Source organism: Ochotona curzoniae, unplaced genomic scaffold (genome assembly GCF_017591425.1).
Source record: "Ochotona curzoniae isolate NIBS_2020 unplaced genomic scaffold, NIBS_Ocur_1.0 contig_3819, whole genome shotgun sequence".
NCBI lineage: Eukaryota > Metazoa > Chordata > Mammalia > Lagomorpha > Ochotonidae > Ochotona > Ochotona curzoniae.
Window position 1 is genome coordinate 2,164,471 of NW_024466004.1, and position 25,633 is coordinate 2,190,103.

Here is a 25,633-nt window from a genome sequence, read left to right on the forward strand (position 1 = left end):
CCAATTTTCACAAGATATTGGGAACAAGTACCCAGCTCTACTTACCTCATCATCTTTAAACCTTTGGGAAAAAACACATATATTTTACCTTTTTTGGTGAAAAATTCCTTGGAATATTTTCCTGCCAAAATGAGCTTGCGCGGCACCTTCCCCAGTAGTTCTATGATCAATGCAATGTGATCTGTACATTTTAAACATATGGGGTGGGGAAGAAAGACACATTTAACAGGAATAAAAATGCAGCTCCAGGCACCAGTGCAGAACACACACAGCTCTTTGCAAAGCTTTTCAGGCTTGCTTTTTTGTCCTATTTGGGAAGATAAATCCGGATCAATCCATCTAATGGCGAATCAATAAAATCCTAAGAAATCAGGAGCCCTAGTCTTGCACAGTAGCCTAATGGCTATAGTCCTTGCCTTGAACGTGTTGGGATCCCATATGGGCGCCGGTTCTAATCCTGGCAGCCCCATTTCCCATCCAGCTCCCTGCTTGTGACCTGGGGAAACAATGGAGGACGGCTCCAAGCCTTGGGACCCTGCACCTGCGTGGGAGACCCGGAAGAGCTCCTGGCTACTGGCTTTGGATGGGCCATTGTGGCCCTCACTTGGGGAGTGAATCATCAGAAGGAAGATCTTCCTCTCTATCTCTCCTCCTCTTTGCATATCTTACTTTCCAATAAAAATAAATAAATCTTAAAACATTTTTTTTCCAGGAGCCCACCCATGTGCGGCCCGACAGCAACCCTGATGTGAACGTTGTGCTTCCTGAAGTCCTCTATCCCTGAGGCCTACACAACAGTCTCATAATGATACCAGCTCTGCTCGAGTCCTGTGACTCACTCTTGGGGCAGAGCTTGTTGGAATTCTGCCTATCAGCTCTACAATGTGTCTAAAATAGAAGGGTACAAGAGCAGTAAGATCATAGACAAGCTGTAATAGAGTTTTTTTTTTGTTTGTTTTGTTTTTATGAACAGCTTTTCAAGGACTAGTTGTTTAAATTTAGCTATAAATAAAACCAAGGATACTAGTGGGAGACTGGGAAGGCTAGGAGTTTATTGCAGGTGGCTGATCACCTGACAGTGCTCAAAACCTACCCGATCTACTAAAATAGGCACTTAGCAATGGAAATTATCAACTATGCCATCTTCTAAACAGTGCTTGTTAGTAATATTAGTGTGTCCAACTGACACTGCCTGCTACTATGCCAAGGGACCACATTTTGAGAAAAAGAGAGCTCAAAAAAACCCCTGCTCATTGAGTGGATCTGCCAGAGCTCACTCTCACCATCCTCACCCATCCTGCAAGGGAACACTAATTCCTCTAGGGGTCTAGTGTTACCTTGATGGAAGCACCAGACAGACAGCACTTCCTCAGCCACTTAGATGGAGCAAGGGACAGCACGAGCTGTTCCCACGGACCACCACAAAGCTTACAGCCCTTATAGTTTCTTTTTGAAAGAAAATATAATTTTAGCTCTGAAAAATGGAAAATTTTAAATGCTGCAAAATTTATATAAACAGGACATGGTTTTATATCCGGGGAAGGTAGTGTGCTTGAATGCTAAAAGCACTGACTTCTAGGTACTGATGGAAGCATGGCTGAGTGATGGATGGTGGAACAGGTAAATTCAAACCAGGCAAAGAATGATTCACTAACAGAAACAACAAGGAAGATAATTAGATGCTGAAGAAAAATTTACCTGGCATCAGAAATGGTAGTTTAATCAACTGTAGCCTTAATGTAGTAAAGCTGATGTCTAAGATAAAATACCTTTTGTTATTTCTTAGCACACTAAGACAAGCAAAGCTGCTCACTGCTAACGAGGGTTGCCAGTCCCACATGCAGAACCTTTGTGCTCTGCAAAGATGTCTTCAGGGAAGCTACTCACCTTCATCGCGACTGTATTCTTCTCCTGAATGCGGCTCAAACAAATAGTCTCCCGTGGCGAGTTCAAAGGCCTAAGAAGGACAAAACGGCACAAGGAAACGTCAAGAGAAAAAGGTCTTTGGCCAAGTTTACTGCTCTAACTCAACAGGCTTTTGTGCTGGTATAGCTTGTTTTATAGTCCATCAGTTCATAATGAGATTCAATTACAATGAAAAAACAGACACCTGTTCTGGTCAAAATCGTCTAGAGATTTACAGTCCAGACCAGCACAGAAAAACACTGATTACTAGAGTACAGAGTTGTTACCAGATGGTTAACCAATAGAAAAGGATGGCAACATCAGATGTGAAAAGTAGCAGGAACGCTGGGTCAGGACTTACGTTGCTGAACACCCATCCTCTTAGATGAGAAAACTGACCAAAGAGATACCTTCGATTTCAACCCCCTGCTTCCTCACTGACCAAGCTGACTGCCTGAAGTCACATTCACACTCATACACAGGCAAAACCAACGAAAAGACCTAGCACAAGGAAACATCCAGACAGTGGAAGATGCTTCAACGTTAAAAAGAAATAAGCTACCAAAATATGGAGAACAAAGGGTAAAAATGTCTATTGCTAAGTGACAAAAGTCCATCTAAAAAGGCCATATAGGATAGAATTCCAACTATATGGCATTCTAGAGATCGTACAAAGATTATGATACAATGGGAGACTATTCTATGACACAATGGTGGTGGACATCTGTCAAAACTAAAAACTGTAAAATGTACAATACCAAGTGAACCCTAAAGTACACTATACAGTTTGTTAGACAATATATCAAAGTAACTGTTTTGTTTTCAACAAATGCGTGTGTGCATGTGTGTGTGTGTGCGCGTGTGTGGGTGAGAGAGCTTGTGCTACACTTACTCCACATGCAAGCTCTTCCTGATAGGAGTTAGTGCACGCAAAGATCTGAATGTTTCCCCTAAAGTTCATGTGTTGGAAACTAATCACCAATGTGGAAATGTTGACAAGTGGGACTTTTTTCCTTTTTTTGAAAAATAATACTTGTTTGAAAGGCAGAGCTCCAGAGAGAGAAGGAGAGAAGGACTGAGTAGGGCTTAAGTTGGGGGGCAGGAGTTTCACCCAGGTTTTCCTTGTGGGTGCAGGAGCCCAAGGACTTGGGCCATCTCCCGCTGCTTTCCCAGGTGCACTCACAGGGGCCAGGCGCTGGAGTAGAGCTGCTGAGACCTGAATTAGCACCCACAAGGGTATCACAGGTAGGCACTTTAACCCACTCAAAAACTTTTTAAAGTATTCTTTCATGTATAGAATATAAAAAAGTTGAACTCAGGGACAGTGCTGTGATACATAAGGTAAAACTGTTACCTGTGACACCATCATTCCATATGGACACCTACTTCACTTACAATCCACTTCCTTACTAATAGCCTGGAGAAAAGCAGCAGAGAATGACCCAAGTTTTTGGGCCCTTGACACCCATGTGGGAGATCTGAATGAAGCTCCTGGTTTCAGTCTGCCTACCCAGAAATAGCCATCTGATGGAAGAATCAACTCTTTCAAAATAATAAATCTTAACAAAAAGAGCTGAACTCACAGGAATTTGGTGGTGGTCATAAGGGGTAAAAAATTAAAGGGAAATAGTAAATTATAACTTTCATTAATTTTTTTCTGAAAACTATTAAGAGTGAAAAGAGTGAATAAACCACATGGTCTGATGCCTCATTTTTGTTATATTTGTGTAAATAATGAAGACACTAAGTTGAAGATGGTTTTGAAACTATTCCAAGCAAGAAACGTTGGCCTGTTTCTATTTTGTGTAGCTGTCTCCTCACTGTCCTTCAGGCACAGAGAAGTGATACCAAAGATCTAGTGTGTAGTGCTCCGGCAAAAACTCAGCTTAAGGGAACAAGGCAGGAAGTGAACGAAGTAAGGGCGCCTTAACAGTTACAAAATTACAGCAGTCAAAAGGCAGAAGAAAAAGCCAGCACCAACATATATGAACTCCACAGAATGAAATGCATGTTTGGGGGAATGCCAAGGAACTCAGTTAAACACATAAGAATACTTCAAAAAGTTCATACTCCATAGAATTAAAGTTTATTTTGGCATAAAAATTTTGAAATGCATACAAGATTTTTCCTTATTATACATTTCCTATGAACTTTGCGAAGACCTCTTATGCCATTCACTCACTGCTTTAGATGGAATTTTTCTGATCATATCTTAGATGGCAGTAAATTAAAGCAAATAAATGCTTATCATTTATCACAAGTATGCCTAAAGATTGCTGTGAGGTCCTGCTGCAGTAGCCTAATGGCTAAAGTCCTGGCCTTCCATGTGCCGGGGTCCCACAGGGGCGCTAGTTCATAAACCAGCTCCTTCACTTCTCCTCTTCCAGCTCTCTGCCTGTGGTCTGGGAAAGCATTAGAGGAGGGCCCAAAGCCTTGGGACCCCACACCCATGTGGGAGACCTGGAAGAAACTCCCGGCTTCGGATTGGCTTAGCTCTGGCTGTTGCAACCACTTGGGGGCTAAACTAGTGGGATGAAAGATCTTGTCTATACTCTGTAAATCTGAGTTTCAAACAAATAAATAAATAAAATTTTAAAAGTTGCTGAGAAACTTTTTCAAAATAGTTGTATCCACTGTACAACTTCCTCTCCCTGTCTAAAAATCAGACAAAAGTCTGCCTCACACAAAAAGCAAACAAGAGAAACAACATGTGTTTCATGGGGTGACAAGTTACATGAAAAAACCAAAACAAAAAACAAAAAGTGGGAGCTATTTTATAGAGGTTATGCTGGAGTCACGATCTGTGTAAGTTGGAGGGGGAGTTACGTCTTAAGGTTCTAAGGCAAGAGTGAACCTGGCAGATTAGGAAAAGAAATCAGGACTTTGAGGGAACAAATACAACTAAGAGATACAAAACAGGGGAGTAACATAATTTAATATTTATGACTACTCTGGCTGCAATCTAAGAGTGAAGAGAGAAAAGTAGACACAGAAGGAAGAAACTGGGTGGCCACCACAGCGATTCATGTGTGAAATGATGTCTTGGCTACAACGGCTTAGTGGAGAATGTTAAGAGGCGGCTTGCACAGACACACCCTGAGGGAAGGACACACAGAATTTCAGCTGTAGAACCCGACAAGGATTAAACTAAAGTCCTAAAGGCTTAAGAGCTTGGTCTGAGTGACTGGCTGATTATGTGGAATGACTCAAGATCAAGACTAGAGGGAAACTAAGGCTGGAGAGGCCTTTGGGATTGGATGAGAAGCCCCAGGAAGGGGGATGTCCCCTGCACGATATAGATAAAAGGTAAACAACAAGGGCAAGGTATGGCACTACAGACCTGGAAGTTGCGCCTGTTTCTCGCTGGTAATTAAAGTATTCTGAAAATAAACTCTAATGTACACAGCTGTATAAACTGACACAAAGAAAGCACCTGGGATGAAAACCGACATCTAGGAGGTTCCGCTTGGTGTCAGCTCAACGTTGTCCTGCTCAAGGGTGCGCTGTTCCCTCGGATTATAGTGACGATCAGCCACAAACCATCCTTGGAGCATCCATCTGCTTCCCTCCCTGCTGGCACCGCGCCGAGGGCTCTGCTCTGCCTCACCTCAATCTCAAGGCAGCAACTGCTCTGCTCTTCAGCCCTCCTGCCGGCAATGCCAAGGGGCACACACCGAGAGCAGGAATCTACCCGGGGGAACCAAGCCTCTATCACACACTGTGAACGAAATCATGTATCTTTTTTGAGTGGTTGTATTAGCTGTGGTTGCAACAACAGAAAGTCAAACCTATGGGTTTTGTTGCGTAGGATAAAGAAACTGCATAAGAATTCAAAATCTTAGTTGTTAATATGGTATTATATCTCTGCCTCCAGTGCTTCACTGTTACTGAAAACAGGTGCAATCTTCATATCTACACTTTTTAAAGATGTATTTTTAAATGCCCTCAACGGCTGAAGTCTCCTATGTGGGAGGCAGCAGCCAATTACTCGGGCTATCTGCCTCTTAGGGTCTGCCGTAGTGGGAAGCTCAACTCGGGAATCAAATCTAGGAACTTCTATGTGTGATGCCGGTGTCCTTTTTTCTTTTTTTAAAGACTTACTTTATTTTCATCAAGAAAACAGGTTTACAGAGAGGAGATACAGAAAGCTATCTTGTCTGCTGGCTCACTCCCCAAGTGGCTGCAATGGTCGGAGTTGAGCCAATCCAAAGCCAACAGCCAGGAACTTTGTCCACATGGTTGCAGTGTCCCATGCCTTTGGATTTTAGTCAACTGCTTTCCCAGGCCACAAGCAGGAAGTGGATGGGAAGTGGAGAAGTTGGGAAGGAAACTGGCAGCCATACGGGATCCTGGCACATGGCAAGGTGGGGATTTAGCCACCAGGCTATGGTGTTGGGCCCAAGATGCTGGTGTCTTAACCACCAGGTTAAACACTTGCTTATTTAAGTAACACCTTTGGTGACAAGGAAATGGCTTTTGTGCACAGCACTAGAAGTTGTAACAGTACAGACATTTCAGGCAGCTCACAACAGGACTGGTGACAGTGGAGGAACAGCTCCCTGGATCAACTTAAACCACTTCCCAAGTGGAAGTTGGATTCAATGAAGAGTAGGTGGGACTCAAATCAGTACTCTGATATGGGATCTAAGTGTCCAAATCAACAGCTTAACCAGCTATGCTGCAACATATTCTCCACTAAATATACTTTGATTAGTCATGAGCCAGTTTCTGCAGTGGACAAGGATATTAAATTTATCCCATATCCTATAAATATCCAGTGCCACAAACCCTGCTCTGAATTTCAGACAGTCAAAGATAACAGGAAAGGAGCAGCTTCCAAAGAGACCCACTTCCAGAAAGGGTTCTTCAAAAAGTTCAGTGAGGGGCTGGTATTGTGGCACGACAAGGTAAGCCAACGTTTGTTAGGACAGCAAAAGATATCCCTTGGCAGAGAGCTGGCTGAGTCCCTGTGCCTTCGCTTCTGATGCAGCTCTCTAATGCGTCTGAGAAGGCAGAAGACGGTCCATGTACCAGAGCCCCTGCCACCCACGTGGGAGACTTGGATACAGTTCCTGGCATTGTAGCCATTTGGGGAGTAAACCCACAGGATGAAAGCTCTCTTTTTCTACCACTCTGCCCTTCAAATAAACAGAAACATAATTAAATTCCATGGAAAAATGGAATTTAAAAATTTTATTTTTGAGGAAGACATTCTAAAATCCACGTATGTTTTTATAATATATACATTTCACTAGACATTTATTTTTATTTGTATAACTGCTCTTCTAATTCAATCACTAATATGGGAGGCAATCTCTCAGCTTATCTCTACTAAAAACGGTCCCAGTCTCTACAGCAGTAATTGCATGGTTACTGGGCAATCTATCTTTCTAGGCTCCCCTGATATTTCAGGATTTAAAGCAACATTTCTTATGTTTACTAATAAAAAGGGGAAATTTGAAATTTGGTAAACAAATGGGGCTCAAGTTTGCTTTATATCTCTTGGCCAAGGAAGTCTGACGTAACAGCAGGTTCACAACTCTGGGAGAAGACCAATTCCCCCATTGTCTCTTTCCCTTACTTCTTACATGACACTGCCTATGTTAAATAGCAATTGGGAGTGACTGCACTGCTCTACAACAAAATAGAATTTTGAAGTCAGGAAAAGAAATCAAGGTCTTCATTGTCTTGCAGCAAACAACTAACCCATTACTAAGAATGACACTGGGATTCACATTTTTATAAATAAGATTTTGGGCTCGAAATGGTAGCCTAGTGGCTAACGTCCTTGCCTTGCATGTGCTGGGATCCCACATGGACACCGGTTCATGTCCTGGGAGCCCTGCTTCCAATCCAACTCCCTGCTTGTGGCCTGGGAAAGCAGTCGAGGATGGCCCAAAGCCTTGGGACCCTGCACCCACGTGCGGTCACTTGGGGAGTGAATCATCAGACAGAAGATCTTCCTCTCTGCCTCTCCTCCTCTCGATATATCTTACTTTCCAATAAATAAAAATCTTAAAAAAATAAAATAAGATTTTATGTATTTATTTGAAAGGTAGAATTACTGAGAGGAGAGGTTAAGCAGAGATGAGGTGAGAGAGATGAAATAGAGATCTTTCATTTGCTATTCATTCCCTAGATGGCTACTATAGCTTGAGCTGGGCCAAATCAAGGTCTTTGAGTTAGTTGTGAGGGATTGGGCTTCACAGGTGTGAATTGTAAACTTGAGGAGATACTGGATTAGAGAGATTAAAGCAGCTTCCAGGGGTTTCCCTAGTTTACAAACAGGTTAGTGCTAAAAGGGTCAGGTACCTGCAATCTCCCGATGAAATCCAGTACCACCTCACACCAACTATTTCAGTGTTTCCCCAAACTCTGTCACTTGGTTCCCTGACCTAATAGGAATTTGGCAATAACCAAGTAGAATGCCAAATGTTTACAATAGGTTTTTAAAGTCAGGTTTCTCTAGAAACAGGTTACTTGCTCTAAGTTGTCTTTTTGCTTCCCTCTTGCTGGTCTATTGAAATTAGCAAATAGAGCAAGGTATTTAACTATCCCCTAGTAAGTGGTAACCAGAGGAGACCAGTTTTACCATGCACGCAGTACTCCAAATGTCAGCCGGGGTGTTATATCCAGATCCAATTAGAACCTCCAGGGAGCGATACTGCCTTGTCTGAATGTCTTCGGTGAAATGCTTGTGCTAAATAAATAGAGAAAGAAATAGTTATTTTAAAATTCATTTACTCTAAGGGGTAATAATATTGCTTCACAATGGAGATGAAAATAAATTCAAAAATTTCCCAAAGCTGACATTAAACTAGCTTCTTAAGTATCATTTTGATGTTTTTACATCGAAATAATTCTTTTGTCTTATTTATAGCTTTACTTCCAATTTTCTTCAGACAGATGAGTCTAAACCTCACTTGGATACACGGACCTATGGAGTAACTGGTGCCTGCCATGCACAAGGTATCAGACTGAGCCTACTGCTGTGCAGAAAAAAATATTGAGGGGAGAGGGAGGGAAAAGAATGAGAAAACCCATGAATGACTATGATATGAGAATATGTGTTTGGAGAATTATTCAGGTGGTAGAGGAAAGCGCTCTGATGACACCTAATGGTAACTTAAAAGAATAGGTGGGTATAGGCTGAACACATTACTTTGGGAAGTCCTAGGCAGAAAACAATTACGGTGGTGTGTGAGCCATAAAGACTGACATTCCTTTAGAGCAGAGTCACTGCAAAGTTTCAAGAGTACCTGACTGACTCCCATTTCAAAAGTACCACTCTGACAGTGGTGTACTAGACTAATTCCACCTGCTTGGATCAGTCAGTGCTGTTTAGTACTGACTTGACTTTTGCTAGTATACTGGAAATGAGATTCTGTTGGGGTCTAAAGCACTTCCTGTTAAAAAGCATTTGGCTTGACAAGTTTAATTTATGTCACAGATAAAAAGATGTCCATGAAAAAATAACCCCAAACCTTCCTAGGTACCTAGTTTAAAAAAAAACAAACAAAAACAAAAAGCATAGTATTAATAAATTTTAAAAAGTTAACTACAGTTAGATTTTATGACTTAACCTAAGACTGGAGAAAACACCTCTTCGAATTGTTAAAGGTAGAATGATGTTATCTTCTTGAGAGAAAAATATTGCACTATACACCAAAAGGCTCTTAAAAATATCGCCCTATTTAGACTTCATAATTCTACATCTAGGATATGTCCTTAGGACAATTAAACAATGATTCATATGCAAAGACTGTCATCACAAAGAACTATCAAAAACATGAAAGTCTATAATATATTAGGGAATGTTATGTAACAATGAAATTTTACATAAATTCTTCATCAATAAAAATAAATATCCATAATCCTTTTTAAAAATATTGACTCATGGGACCCAGTGGCGTGGCATAGCAGCTAAAGTCCTCATCTTGAACGCGCCAGGATTCCATATGGGTGCCAGTTCTAATCCTGGCAGCTCAACTTCCCATCCAGCTCCCTGCTTGTGGCCTGGGAAAGCAGTCGAGGATGGCCCAAAGCCTTGGGTTTCTGCTCCCATGTGGGAGACCCAGAATCTCCTGGCTCCTAGCTTCAGATCAGCGCAGTACTGGCCGTTGTGGTCACTTTGGGAGTGAATCATCAGATGCAAGATCTTTCTCTCTGTCTCTCCTCCTCTCTGTATATCTGACTTTCCAATAAAATAAATCTTTTTAAAAAATATTGATTTATTTATTTGAAAGAAAGTGAGAAAAGATGGTAAAAGGGAAGAGGGAGGAGGGAAATGAGAGGAGAGGAGGAAGGATGTGGGGAGAGGGAGAAGAGTAAGAGGAGGAAGGAGACGAGCAAGAGTGGGAGAGGAGAGGAAAGGAGAAAGGAGGAGAGTGGGAAGAGAGGGAAAAAGAGATTGGAGGGAGAAGGGAGGAAAGAGGAGAGAGAAGAGAGGAAAGTTAGAGAGAATCTTCTATTCCCATAACAAAGCCTGAAACCAGGAACTCCATCTCCATCCACGTCTCCCGTGTGGGTGGCAGGAACCCAGCTACTTGGGCCATCACCCACTGCCTCCCAGGTCCATTAACAGGGAATTGGATCAGAAATGAAGTAGTTGGGAGTTGAACCACACAAGCTCTGTGGGAACAGGTGGCTTACCCCACATTGTGCCATAACCTACTAAGCGCATTAAAATAAAGTTATAGCTCATCAGTTAGCTGTCAAATAAGGGTGGGGGCAGAGGCAAGTATGAGTTGGCATGGCAATCTGGGGGACAACGAGGAGAACCAAAATGAGCTGCTAGACTATACCCTTCCTGCTACTTTGATAAATACATTTCCAGAATTAAAGGTTAAAAGAGTTGAAATAAAGTGTTGGGTACAGAACTACATATGCTTTATTTTAGCGTAAGTCTAAATTCTTGTTCATTCCCGCTACATTGAGATGAGTTAACTTACCACCCAACAGGCATTTCCAAGATCAGCAATCTTCACTTTCAGCTTTTCTGCATTTTTTGGCTCAAGGGGATTAACAAGAAAATTTCCAGCAGTAGATTTTCCTACAGACAACAGGCATCATCAACACAGCTGTTCAATGAATAAATACCCAGAAAAAGATAACAAAGGTCTTCAATGCAAGCGTTGCATGGTTAAGTCCCCAAGTGGTAACTTACAATACATTTTCCAAATTAAGAAAGAGCACACAGTAGCACCCCAAGTTTCTAAAATTAAAAATTTTTGCCTTCTTGACAGCCAAGTGAAATGTTGTGCCCCTCAGTATATGAAGAGTAAAATTTAAAGTTAGTTACAACACTTACATATTGGAAATAACCTGAACACCTGCTATATGCCTACCGTTACAAACAACAGTACTTTCAGTGTGGACACCAGGAACGTGTCATGCACAGAACGGGTGCTGAAGAAGTGTATCTGCTGGGGTACCTTTATTGTCCAGTGGTCCATTCTGTTCATCATCACAGGGTATCTCAGCCCGAATGCTTTCTTGAAGTTGGCTGATGTTCTGTTCACTGAACGACTCATCTACAGTTGAGGAAGACTGGCATACCATGATATCTGATACCTCAGAGGTTACAGGTGTACAAGAGTCTGTTTCTTGAGATGTGCCGCTGTCTCCATTTTGGGAGTTTAGGAAACTAGGTTCCTGCTTCAAATTTTGGACATCACAGTCATTAGCATTATGCAGATCCTCTTTAAGCCTCAATGTTTCTTTATTAGTGTTCTCAGTATAATTAACGATTTCAATTACTCCATTGCAATTAATTTCTGCGGCACCACCCTCTACACCACGTTCCGTAAGTGTATGATCCTGGCCAATGGTACTTGACTCTTCTAAGGAATAAACAAACAAAAACAAGGATGTATGTGCATGTGGGAAACAACAGAAACATTTCTTATATAAGATAAAAACATTTTCTAGAACTTATGCCAAGTGACACAAAATGTAACTGGACATCTACAGCCTTTTTATCAAAGGATAGAGATCTTATCCTTATCCAATTGCTAAATGAAGTCTATATTTTGTGTCCTGAGAAAAGTTAGAAATTACATTTGAATACCACCTGCCTAACACTTATGAGAAAATCCGTATTCTTGCAAGAATACCCCCAGAGATGTGCTAAATATGATAAAACTACTAATTATATAACAATGATAAATATTAACGTGTGCCATAAAGTAATTTTTGTGATGCTCTATTTATACCAAGTTTTTCTTGGGTCATTTTATTAGGTGGGTTCTCTTTCAAGGGTCTTTCAACAGGACTTTCTGATTCTTCTTGCTTGTTAGGTCTTTTTTGCCCAGGGCCCGACTCTTTCTCCATTTCCTCAATTTCCTGCATTCGCTTCTCTAGTAATTCTGCCTGGCGCTTCTGCTTCTTCTTCAATTTCTTCTTCTTATTCTTTGACATTTTGTCAGCCTGGGCGGAGATTACAAACAGATAAAGCCTTCAGGTGGCTAATCCATCACCCCTAGTTGGAGATAACCGTTAATTTTAATTACTTCCTAATTAAATTTCACTCTTTCCCTCAACAGCACTTCAGGTTTTTATCAACATAAAAAAAGATGCAGATAGTGTCATGAAACCAAACAAAACCAAAACTGACAGCAAATCTAGGCCTTCTGAGCAGTCTGTGGGGCTAATGCACTCTCAGACACATTCAGATTCATAGATGCTTCATCATCACAAACCTGCCGAAGACTGCATGGAAATTAATTGGAGAAAATTAGGGAAGCGCAGGGATATCTCTTTTCCTTTGGTTTCCACATTCTAAACAAACTGTGACCATTTAAATAGAAGAACCCAAGCCCACAACCCCACAGATGAGAATTAAATATAGAAACACCTTATACTTACTGGTTTAGGTTGGGGAGCAGTACTGACTGAAAAGAAAAGAAAACTAAGTCAGAATCCTGGATTATCATAGGCAACATAAACTAAACTCAGATCATTCCCTCTACAAATCAAAGTCTTTCTTGCATAGCCTACATTGTAGAGAAAATGACTGTTTTAGGTGATTTGGGAAAACATTACTGTTGCATTTGAGGTGCCAAATTTAAGCTTAAATAAACTGAATTCTTCACCAGATAGCGCTGACCTATGCAAACATGCGAAGTCCTTGTTTCTGGCTTCCACTGCCCCTGCTGCTGAGTCACCTGTTTCTTCTCCCTTGTTCTACTTACAGTGACAAGCAACAACACCCTTCCCCTCCATCCATTCCAGCTCCAATTCTTCCTTCCTGGCTCTCCTCAAGTTTTAAAAGGGAGATCTAGGTGACATCAATTTACAGTAATTTACAGATGAACTTAGATGGGATCTTCAATCTCCCTCCAAAAATGTTCAAAAATCATGATTTTAAAAACCTACAGAATACAACTTAGTGCCTTACATGCCTACGGCATGTTCACACAAACATGTTCACACAAAACCTCTATAACTATTTCACCTTGCAAACTAAACCCGCTGAATTCTCTTCAACCTTCCTTTTCAAAAGCCCATAACTATTTCAACTTGGAATAATAAAATTCCTCAAGTACAATTAAGCTATTAAAAATTAAATCTGTACCTCAAGTGGAAAAGAAAGCACAATCATAGTAACTATAATTTATTTAGGACATAATTCTATGAAGCATACTACTAACTGCTTTAACTTGAAATTTAATCCCAATAATTGCTAAAGGAGGAACTATGTCAAGGTTCCCAAGATAACGGTTAAGACAAGATTCAAACCAGTTCTGTTTACTCCAGTAAACCCATGGTCTTAATAGCAGTGTTAGTTTCCCCCCCTTGGCAGAACATGGATCCATAGGCGAGCATGTGGGATTAAGGTTAAACGGCGACTGTGGTAATCCACAATAGCAAAGACATGGAAACTCAGACACCAAAGAGTAATGAATGGATAAAGAAACTGTAAAATCTACCCTATGGAATATTATTCAACCATTAAAAAAATTGAAATTCTATGATTTCAACAAAGTGGTCCCAACTGGAGATCATTAAGCTCTTGAAATAAGCCAGTCTCAAAGGGACAAATATCATATGCTCTCTTTGATAAAAGGCAAAACTTCATACAAACCACAAATAAAAAGATACACAGGTAAACAAGGATATACAAATCATATTCATAAACAGTGTAATGGAGACTAGAGAGTACAAAGAAGCACTGCAGTATGTATCTCTACTCCTGAATAAAAGAAAATCTCCCAATGAAACTGTTAAAGGTATCTTGACAAGATACTAGATTCTCTGCCACTGCCTATACCTGCAATGTCATGACACTTAACATAAAACAGCAGAATGCTGAAACTGACTGCATTGTAAAATACAAGGGAAAACGGGGAAGGAGGAAAAGGAGGGATGGGGAGAAGCCCTTTACCTACAAACTGTATAATGGAAAAACCAAAAACCAAAAAACTAACAGAGGCAGGGGGAAGAGGTGATTGTGCTACAAGGCAAGCATGTCAAAATGGTCAACAAATCACAAGAAAAAACATTTATAAACAGCAATAGGATTAGTTTTTATAGCATACAACATATGTGTTCCCAAAAGACACAACAATCTCAAGCTTTCTTCCCATTTAGGAAGAACAGTAAGAATAAAGTCTCTTGAAGGCTGGTACTATTTCTTAACTATTTTATTGTTAAATGACTGAGTCACATAAAACTCCCCAGTAACAGAATAAAAACGGACATTAACTAGTAAGAGCAAAAGCCACCCTTCCCCCAAATCCCCACCTGCTGATCCAGAAGGAGGAGGTGCTCCGGACCGCTGCCACTCGGTGGCTTCCGCAGCCAGTCTCCGAATGTACTGCTCATTCACTGACAACAAGATGTTTTCCGGTTTAATGTCAGTGTGGATGATACGGCACTTGGTGTGTAAATAATCCAGACCCTGCAGAACCTGGATAGGGCAGAACAAATCTGTAAACATAAAACACAGGTCTTCCCGGAGAATGATAAAATCACAACATGGGTGGAAAAAAATGACCCAACAGTGCATTCTACATACTTTTAAAAAACAAAGAAACTCCACCAGGAAGGTTGTCAAGCTCCCCAGTTTCACAAAGCTGGTTATATTTATAGACTTTAAGTATATAAATTATAAATTCTGAGAAAAATGTTCACAATACACACTTTGAAGGGTTGAAATCTAGGTGATGAAACGGCTTTAGGTATCTCTTACCTTAAAATTTCCTCCCTGGTAAGAGAACTCTTGCTTCCCAATTTAGACTTTTTTCTAAGAAATATTTTCTAAGACAGATTGGCTGTGCCTTGAAATATGAGTACTTTCCTGATAATTAAGTTCTGTAATGTATATCAAAGGCTATTCAGGAAATGCCCATGAACATGGCTATGTAAAAATATAATAATAATTTGGCATAGCAAATCTGTTGACACAATTAATGAAGGTTCCAATTTCCAAAGTCAGGTACCTTACACAGATGTCCCCCAGAACCCCACTCTAACCCTTAACAATTACAGCAGATGAACCTGGGGGATAACAGCCATGCTAACACATTTACAGAGAGAATACACACAACAAACCCTAGGGCTGAGTAAGATATTTATTTCCAGCAATTTAAAAAACTAGTTCTTAAAATAAAAATTCTATTGGAAATTGGAAACTCCTTTAACACTTAAAAAAACACACACAAAGTCATCACCATATAATCAAATGCAGATACATACTTGCTGAATGATCTTTTTGACACAAGGCAGTGGAAGCCCCTGATAGTTGGACTTAATGATCCACTTGAGCAGATGATGCCCCAAAACTTCAAATACCATGCAGATATCTGGGAATTCTTTAAGCAGGAAAACACAGGCACAAGCAAAGAACGAGCAAAAATGTGGGTGCCACCAGAGGGGAATACTGTTTTCTCTCAGCATGAAGAGTTAGTTGTGGAGTGGGCCTAGCACAGTGGCCTAGCAGCTAACGTCCTCCCCTTGAATGCGCCAGGATTCCATATGGGTGCCAGTTCTAATCCCAGCAGCTCCACTTCCATCCAGCTTGTGGCCTGGGAAAGCAGTCGATGACAGCCCAAAGCCTTGGGACCCTGCACCCATGTGGAGACCTGGAAGAGTTCCTGGCCCTGGCTTTAGAGCCATGCGACCGGCTGTCGCGCTCACTTGGGGAATGAATCATCGGACAGAAGATCTTCCTCTCTGTCTCTCCTCCTCTCTATATATATCTGCCTTTCCAATAAAAATAAATAAATCTTTAAAAAAAAAAATAGGAGATTGACTTGCTTTATGTGCTGTGGGCTCCAGAGTTCATCTCGAATCTAGTGCCAACATGCGTCATGAATATCCTGTGCAGGCTCACTCGTGTGGAGTGGTACCCGGATGTCTTTCACCCCCAGAAACTTCTACCTATACCGCAATGTCAAAACACACACAAAACGGTGCGGTGCAGTAGCCTAGTGAGTAAAGTCATGGCCTTGCAAGCGCCAGTATCCTATACGGACAGCGGTTCTAACCCTGGAGGTCCCACTTCCCATCCTGCTCCATGCTTGTGGCCTGGGAAAGTAGTCAAGGATGGCCTAGGACCTGGAACCCTGAACATGCAGGGGAGACCTGAAACAGGTTCCAGGCTCCTAGCTTTGGTTCAGCTAATCACTGGATGGAAGATATTCCTCTCTGTATATCTGACTTTCCAACAACAACAATAAAAACCCTTTAAAACCACACACACACACACACACACACACACAGAAATGACATACTGCTTAGAATTTTTGCTTAAATAGGATTTTCCACTAAAACCAAAGCTTAAGTTTCTTGGAAAAATAATAGCAAATCAAAGGCCATATACTGGACAAGGTGAGCTTAGAAATTTTGCTGTCCTAACAAATAAGGGAACAAATTATGAAGAAATAGAAACTAACCATTTTGAAGAGGATGCCACTGGCTAAAATGGAACAATCTTACAGTGATGTTATAAGTTAATATATTAATTAAAAATGCAACGAAGGGTCGATGTTGTGGTGCAGTGGGCTAAGCAGTCACTTGTGATGCCAGCATCCTGTAATGAAGTACCAGTCTGAATCCTGACTTCTTTGCTTCAGAACCAGCCTCCTCATGCCCTGTACCCTGGAGGGCAGCAGAAGGCCCAAATACTTGGGTCCTTGTCCCATACAAGGAAGACTAGCCCAGCTCAGACTGTTGTAGGCATTTGGGAAGTGAACTAGCAGATGGAAAATCTGTCACTCTGTCTTTCAAACATAAGTAAATCTTAAAAACATAAAAAGAATTCATACTATTATTAAAGCAAACATGAAGTTCACAAGGTAATAAGTATACAAGGTAATTTTATAATCACTATAGCAGTAAGAATCATCGAATGCTACAACCAGTGTGTAAAAGGACTATCACAGGGCCAAACGTCACTCCACAGATCGCTCACCTATTATAAGGAACAAGGAACTTTTACAACAGAGAAATGTGGAAGGCACTGTGATCAGTCAGCAGCAATAAGCACAACTGTATGTGCACAAAACATCTGTGTGGTAAAGCTGACAAATAAGAATGAATAATGTTAATAAACAAAAAAAAAGAAAGGGTAAGAAAACAGGTTAATGTCACGAAGGAGTGGTTCTAAGTTACAGAAGATTAGTAAAGAAAACTTTAGGGAAACAAAACAAGACCATCTCAGCTTTGCTAGAATGACTGAAATAAAAGCAGTGAACTGGTATTGAGACACAGCAAGTTCAACCGCAGAATGTAATTCTAGTATCTCACATCAGAGTGTATACTGAGTCCCAGCTGCTCCACTTCTGATCTAGCCCCCTGTTCATGTACCTGGGGAAGCAGTCAAAAATGCTCAGGTCCCCATAGCAATGTGGAGTTCAAAGTTGCTAGCTTTGAACTCATCCAGCTTCTGGCCACTGTGGGCCATTAGGGAAGTGAACCAGTAGATCTCTTTGTCTCTCCTCTTGCACTCTCTATCTGTAAATCTGCCTTTTAAATACACGGCCATCTTTAACAAAAATCATCCATGGCAACTAAGAATGTATTGTACAAGAAGTTAAACAGGGACAAAAAGTAGAATGATAGGGCCCGGCATGATAGTGTAGTGGTTAAAGTCCTTGCGTTGAACACTCTAGGATCCCATTTGGGCGCCGGTTCTAATCCGGGCGGCTCTGCTTCCCATCCGGGACCCTGCATCCACGTGGGAGACCTGGAAGAAGCTCTTGGCTCCTGGTTCTGATCAGCTCAGCACTGGCCATTGCAGCCACTTGGAGAGTGAAGCAGTGGATGGAAGATCTTTCTGTTTCTCTGTCTCTGTAAATCCGCCTTTCTAATAAAAAAATAAATAAATCTTAAGAAAAAAATGTGGTGCCCATAATGCTTGCCTCCCACACATAAGAGCACTGGTTTGAGTTCCCAACATTCTGCTTTGGATCCAGTTCCGTGGTGATGAGCCTGGGAAAGCAGTGGAAGATGGCCACTGCTTGAATCCCTAATACCTCCTGGTGCCCAACTTTTGCCTGGCCCAACTCCAGCCACTCAAGTAATTTAGGGAGTAAACCTGCAGATGGAACTGCTGTCCTTTCCTGTCACTCTGCTTTTCAAATAAATAAGTTAATATATTTTTTAAGTTAGTCTTATCATGATAGAATGCTAACAATCACACATATTTAGAATCTAAGAACACAACCCACAGTCTCTCAAATAGTGAGGCCTGGTGAGTAACAAATAAAATCTACCTTAATTTCTTGTTTACCCATAAAAAAAAAAAAACAAACAGCTACTTCCCTTAAAACACCTGTACTGATAAAGCTTATGGTAAGAAACTTTATTTAGTAATATAAGGTTATTCGCTAAAAATGTCTCTTTTGACCGTGGTTTGTCTGGAAAGGGGGAAAAAGCCAAAATCAATATTCTCAAAAAGATATTCAGACATAGATCAAATGTGTGTTCCTAAGTGTATGGTGAAAGGTAATTTTACCGTAGCTTGCCTTGAGAAAAAACAACATTGCTGCTGATCCAGCTGCTTTCTTAAGGCTAAAGATATTCCACAATTTATTAAGAATAGGTTCTCAAAAGGATACGTGTTCCATTTACTCCTGATATTTTGAAGTCATCTAGTAGCTGAACAACCATTTCTCTATTGGGATCATTGGGGTCTGAATTGCGAACCTGTGATAGGGAAAAGACAGTATTTAGTCCAAAGCAAAGTATACAGGCCAAATGTCAGGCACCAACATCCACAACAAATCAACTCCACACCACACTTCTAATTAAACCATTATGCTACTCAAAATGTGGCCTCCAAACTGACTGTTGGCTACCAGATTATGTGGAATTAAGAAATTAACTATAGCACTAATCACACTATTTATTCAGTTTTTTTTGTTTCATAGAAACACTTTTTCAGTGAAGCAAACAATGTTGTTTTGCTTTGGACACAGGTTTGTCACAAACAGGTACTCTTGAAACATACTCCAACAGAAATCTCCTAGTCTAACACTCTCACTTCTGAATGCAAAGAGGGGAAAAAATAAGAGGGAGGATACAGGAGGATAAAACTGCCCTAAACTCGGGTTTTTATCTCTGAAGGTAAGCACACTGAAATCTTAATCATGTATAAAACTGAGAACAAACTCTGGATAATCTTTACCAAGCTTTCCTCGCAAAAAAGACATGAATAAGTACAAGATTTACTTTTCACAGCATATTAAAAACATAAAATACATCTCGTCATGCATCTTTCCTTTTAATCATGAGAGAGAAAAAACATTTATGACAGTATTATCAGTATATAAAGACATGTTCAACGAATACGTTGTGTCACAACTTGTTTTTTTTTAGAATATGTTTAGGAAGAATTTTGATTATAACAAATACTGTTACTTTCCCTTTACAGGCACAGAAATATGCAACCACTATTATCTTCCTCCATTTAAAGATACAGGAGTTATACAATTACTAGCACTTGGTGTGTCTTAATTCAACAAAACTTTACTTATAACGCTTTGCAGTCTACACAAATGACCTGATACTCACTGATTTCAGCAACCGGATTTCATCTAGTGCTGTTTCAGTATAATGTTCAGCACTTTTAACTACTTTCATTGCCACAAACTTCTTCCCCCTAATAAACAAACAGAGGCAATTATGATGAAATGTGGCACAACTATCTTAGAAGCTGACTTTTTTTTTAAGTTAAAAAAAAAGACTCATTATTTTGAAAGCCAAAGAAATAGAAAAACAGAGACAGACAGATGGAAAATCACATCTACTGGTTCATTCCCCAAATGCTTAAAAGAACTGGGACAGGGTCAAGTTCAAATCCAGAGCCAGGAACTCAATCCAGGTCTCACGGGGCAGGAACTCAGTTTAGCCATCTCTTGTTGTCTTCCTCCTAACCTCCATGGTCTGCATCAGTAGGAGGCTGGGACCGTGAATGGAGCAAGACTCTACTGCAGACACTGGTGTGTGATAAGGGCAACCCAAGTGATTTGAACCACTCACCGAATGCCTGCCTCTGGAAGCTAAGGCAAACCATAATTGGGAGGAGACTGTGATAAAGAAGCATTTGGGTGAAAAGAAAAGGACAGGAAAAAAAATCATAAAAGCTCAAACAACAAAAGGTGAAGAACACAAACAGTAATCACTATTCTCATAAAAGATGGTAACTTCTAAATACACAAAACCAATTAATATGATCCGCTAATAATGTTATAAACACTCAAGTGGTCCTTGGCAGAAAAAAGGTTTTCCATTCCATGGACCATTTTCTACAAGTTTGACTGGGCTCCCGTGAGAAAGTGCTATTTACACATCAACGCTGAATCTGGGAGCTCCAAGTGCTTCACAGGCACCATGATCAATCTTTCGTCTCAAGGCAGAGACACATGGCCTGATTCTTCATGAGGGGGAAGTGATTTGTCCAAGAACATAAAAGTGATAACAAAATACAGATCAGGAAAACACTCTGGAGATGAACCAAAGCCTGAATCTCCTCAGGGGGAAAAAAAATATCGGACAAAAACATGAGTGTCACCTTACTAACTCCTATACAGGACCGTGGAAACTTACTGAATATCCCATGACAACCACACTGTGGAAAAGTGACCCCAGCCCAGCTTTCGGATCACATGGTATCTCCCGTTGAATAGATCTCCGATTTTCACAAGATGATAACCTCCTGGAAGAAACACCAGAGGACATAGTCAGAGGGACCAGAATTGGAAACAATCTCAAGTAGTAAGATAGAGTCTTACATTCCATTTTTCAATATCTATACATTTGCTCTATCAAAGTTTCTCCTGTATAAACACCAAACACAAGAAAATCTTATTAAGCAAAAATCTTATCAAATGAACCACATAGTACTACTGAACTCTTGTTAAAAGAAAACTACATAAAACAACCTCATCTTCAAACAAATAAATTCATGTATCATAATACTCTTGTTGCTCAATTAAAGATAATTATGGTTGCAGTCTCAGGCTGTTTTCTAGCTTCTACTGATAGACCAACGACTATCCAAAGAGAAAGTGCAAATGGGCAGTGGTTTGGTGCCTACGTACAGAATTACCTTTACAATAATCATTGGGATCTTCCTGCTCATCATCGTCTGACCCCAGAATCTCCTCTTCTTGCTCTGGTAGATCACTCTCAGAGTGGGGAGCAGAACCTCGGTGCTGATTTTCACATCTAAAAATTGACACAAAAGCAGCATGCTCATTCCACATGGATAGAGGAAAATGTCTTTAAACTTTTCCCTCATTAAACCTCCAGAAATATAAATAAAATATTACCAAGTGACAGCCTAGGAAAACGTTATACCCACTAGTTAAAACAAAATTCTCTGAAAAACAAACAACAGCAACAAAAAGATAAAACATACAAAAAGCCTGAGAAAACGACTAGATTTTCATCTATTATACTATTATATCCTCACAAAAGTTAAGTATCTGTGATCACACACTGTAAAAAAAAGTTCTACTTCCTGCCAGTTCAGAAAGTACGGTCTGGGAGTGGGCGTGGTAGGCTGTGGCTATCACTGGTGAGCACTTAAGTTAGGCTGGGCAAGCCTGTTCCACTTGTTGGCACGTATGTGAACTGGCTCAGGAAACAAACCGGGCAGGGCGCACCAAACCACAGCACACTGGCATGCACAGGAACCAGGATGGGGTGGGTGCAGGCTATGCAGGGCTAGGCTGTCAACACCTACCAGTTTGCATGAAAGTTAGGAATGGAGGCAGGCTGGGTTGCAGCAACCACCAACACAGGCAAGCTCCATGCCTGGGAGTGAATCTGGTAGGGGAGCTAAGGGGACACCCCTGCTGTACTGTAGTTCCCACTTGTGTGTATGGGCCAGTGCTGGGGAAGGACCAGGCTGGACAAGGTGGCAGCACCTTGTATGGAAATTTGTGTAGATTATGCGTCATGGAGTATGCAGGCTGAGCTAGGCTGTAACACCCATAGCTGCATATGAGAACCTGACTAGAATGTGGCACAGACCAGAATAGTCTGCACATAACTGGCAAGCACAGGAGCCAGAGATGGGCCTGGGGGTGTGGGGGGAGTTGGGTTACTGGGGACCACCCCAACTAGGCTGCAGTTCCTGTTGGTATGTATAAGGGCCAGGTTTGTGGTACGGCTGGGATGGGATGGGCCACATCATCTGTAGGTTTGCACAGGACATGGGGCTGGGGATGAAACTGACTAGGCAACTAAAATCACTAGTGTGTGTGGAGGCTGATATGGGTGACAGACTTAACAGGAGGACCCTGCACTGGATGGCACATGTAAAAGCCAGGTCTGGGATCACCCCAGGTGGGGATTTTTGGGGGACCCCCCCCAACTGGACCACTTGACTTATTAGAGGGAAGAACACAGGATTCGTAGTCTAACCTTGGACCACATGCATGTGTTAAGATTGGGCTTCCTCAACTGCTGATGCCTGTGCAGTGGACAGCAAGTTGAGGCGAATGTGGGGGACAAGACAACCAGAGCATTTAGGCCTGCAGAGGATGTTAAGTGCCATGTCAGAAGATGAGCACAGAATGGGTTGGACAACTCTTTTGGCTGAGTTTTGTCAGCAAGTGTTGGGTAAGTGGATACACTGGGGTGAACCTTGGAGCAACTACCAAACTTACTATCAGAACTGTCAAAGTCACTTGGGCAACACTCTTAGAACATTCTTCATATCCGGGTCTCTAAGGTGACACCGAGTGGACATCCCCCATCAGTAGGTACTGATGTAGTTCAGCAGCTGGGTGTGGTTCCCTCCCTTCCTCCCAATACAGGAGAAAAGAAAAAGTGGAAGCATTTGTCCCACCCACCTTCCTGCACTTGCGACCCTCACCCCCCCAAATCCGTGCTCCTCAGGGGCATGCATCCTTGTCAACTGTAGGAACAAATACTGTCATTTTACAACATGCTATCAATTTATTTCATATTATCTCACTCATTTGTTGCAGCACAAGTTTGTACACTGGTAAATTTAGGAGGCAGAAAGACCTGGATTGGCATTTAGGCTCTGGCGCCTATTAGCTGCCTGCTTTACAGAGCTTTGGGGGTGGGAGTTGGGGGAGAAGGAAGCAGGTATACAATATTCCTTTCAATAAAGGAAAAGAAATTTTGGTTTCCAACTTTCAATACTTATTTATCACGTACTTCAACTGTTTTTTTTCAAGACTGAATGTTAAAACCAAAAAGAATTTAATAGAAAAACCATCACAGGGCATTACTGGGCTATTGAGGCCTTAGTGAATGTGACTAATTATTTAGACTTGGCTTTTTAATAGCCATCCCAATTTTCTCAATTCTTGGTACTTTCTCTGGCCCCCCGTAGCCATAAGACATTAGAATTCAATATTCACTTTTAGTGAAGACATATCTTTGGGAAATTTTAGTAAAGTGAACTGGCTTCACTTTCCAAAGTGGAAATATCAAGTATTGTCAAATCTGAGATCAACACAGAGTAGCAAACAGACTCTCTGATTCAAATTTAATAAATGCAAATGTTGCCTTTTATAATTTTCATGATAAGAACAATTATAGTTATGAAGTTTTTGAAGGTGGTAAAAACCAGAGTTTACAATAATGAAGTATCAGAATTCTTCAAATATCATAATTTAAAAAATCCTTTTTAAAGATTTAAATAATTTCTGGAAGAAAATATTTTTGTTGAGTTGTTCCTCCTCTGGTTTCTTTCAGGATCTTCCCCCTTTTCATCCTCATGTTCTGAAATTCCATGATTGGGGTTTTTAAAAGTCTATCTTGTGATATACTTTGTGTGTCCTGGCAAATTAGAGACTCTGCTCAGAAAAAATTCCTGCCACAGATAATTCCTTTTGTTCTGTCCACTCTTTCTGGAACTACCGATTCATACACTTGGGCTTCTGCATAGTTCATGTTATTTTATTCTATTCTATCTCTTCTCATTTTTTTTGGTACTCTATTTCATTTTAAAATTTATGTCTTTTAAATTTAAATTTATAATGTTTAAAACTGTTTCCTTCTTAAACATTACTTCCCTCCCTTTTTGGAGCAGATTCCTGTCCTGTTTCAATGATGCACTCTTAACCTAAGGATATGATTTATGATTGTCTTTCTGATCCATGCATTGTACTGGCTATCTGAAACTGCCCATTTTACAAATGGTGCCATGAAGGAACATGAGATAATGAGAGAAAAAAAGCATTTGTCCTAAGAAGACAAACCCAAGGTAGAATGGAAACAGAAATCTGGAGTGACAACTACTATTTGAACCTTAAAGTGAGAAGGAAGCTAAGAATGCCATGGGAAAGAATTCAAGATCATAAAACTTTAGCGAATGTTCAGAGAAAGGTCATCATATGAGAAACATGAAGAAAATGCTAGAGGAAGACATTTCAGTTAACATTAGAAACACTCTTCCTAAAACAAGGAGTCCTCAAATACAAGCAATACAGATTTCTAAGTTTTTAAACCTGTCTCACTTCTGAGATATCTGCCATTCATACTCAAAAGAAAAAGCAGTATCAATTCTTTTAAAGTTCTCAAAGCAGATAAAATGTGATCCAACACATCTACTGAGTGTGTGATACAAACTGCAGTGGCAACAGATCAAATCCTTGTTCTTCATGACCTCTTCATCCCAATCACGTATCATCACCCAAGCCAACGGTAAAGCATAGTGCCAAACAAAAACATACTGAGAGCCTCTTGATTGCAATTATACGTTCATAATCATAATGAAGAGTGTATGCTGTTAAGAGATTTCACGTAAAAGTTTCAGAATTTACATAAACTTCAATTTTTCTATTCATAGACTGTTAGTAACCACAGAAACTCGTTTTTAACATCCTAGTGATCTGGGTTTAAAATATTGTCTGGAAAAGATTTCTTAATTTCTTTATTGAGCTACAATTCACATGTCATAAATTCACTCACCTCCAGTGTGCAATTCTATGCTTTTAAGTTCAACTGGGTGGGGCACTTGTTTCTGCCAAGGGCCATTTGGACGTTTATAACATCCCTCACAGACCATACAAAATTATGACTTTAAAACGTATCTGTTAGATAAATTTTCAATTCCCATCTGTGGCTTTCTTTGTAGGGTTAGATCACATGACGTTCAGGAGTTCTCCCCGACCCCAATATGTTTAGAACATTGTCATCAACTCTGCCTACAACTTAAGCCCACTAGCAATCAAACATCCTTACCCCATGTCCCTTAGTAATCTGTAAGTATCTTTTGTCTCAATGAATTTATGTG

General features: G+C 40.6%; 1 protein-coding gene across 1 annotated transcript in view; it reads right to left on the reverse strand.

Annotated features, from left to right (window-relative positions):
* SRPK1 (SRSF protein kinase 1) overlaps nucleotides 1-25,633 on the reverse strand; it is a 54,496-nt gene that overhangs the window by 3,243 nt on the left and 25,620 nt on the right. Inside the window, 13 exon segments of the mRNA XM_040983246.1 lie at nucleotides 89-181; nucleotides 1,888-1,957; nucleotides 8,498-8,605; nucleotides 10,857-10,957; nucleotides 11,340-11,747; nucleotides 12,120-12,333; nucleotides 12,772-12,797; nucleotides 14,650-14,815; nucleotides 15,604-15,710; nucleotides 18,969-19,056; nucleotides 19,924-20,011; nucleotides 20,959-21,067; nucleotides 21,461-21,579. Of these exon segments, the coding sequence (XP_040839180.1) occupies nucleotides 89-181; nucleotides 1,888-1,957; nucleotides 8,498-8,605; nucleotides 10,857-10,957; nucleotides 11,340-11,747; nucleotides 12,120-12,333; nucleotides 12,772-12,797; nucleotides 14,650-14,815; nucleotides 15,604-15,710; nucleotides 18,969-19,056; nucleotides 19,924-20,011; nucleotides 20,959-21,067; nucleotides 21,461-21,579 (1,697 nt within the window).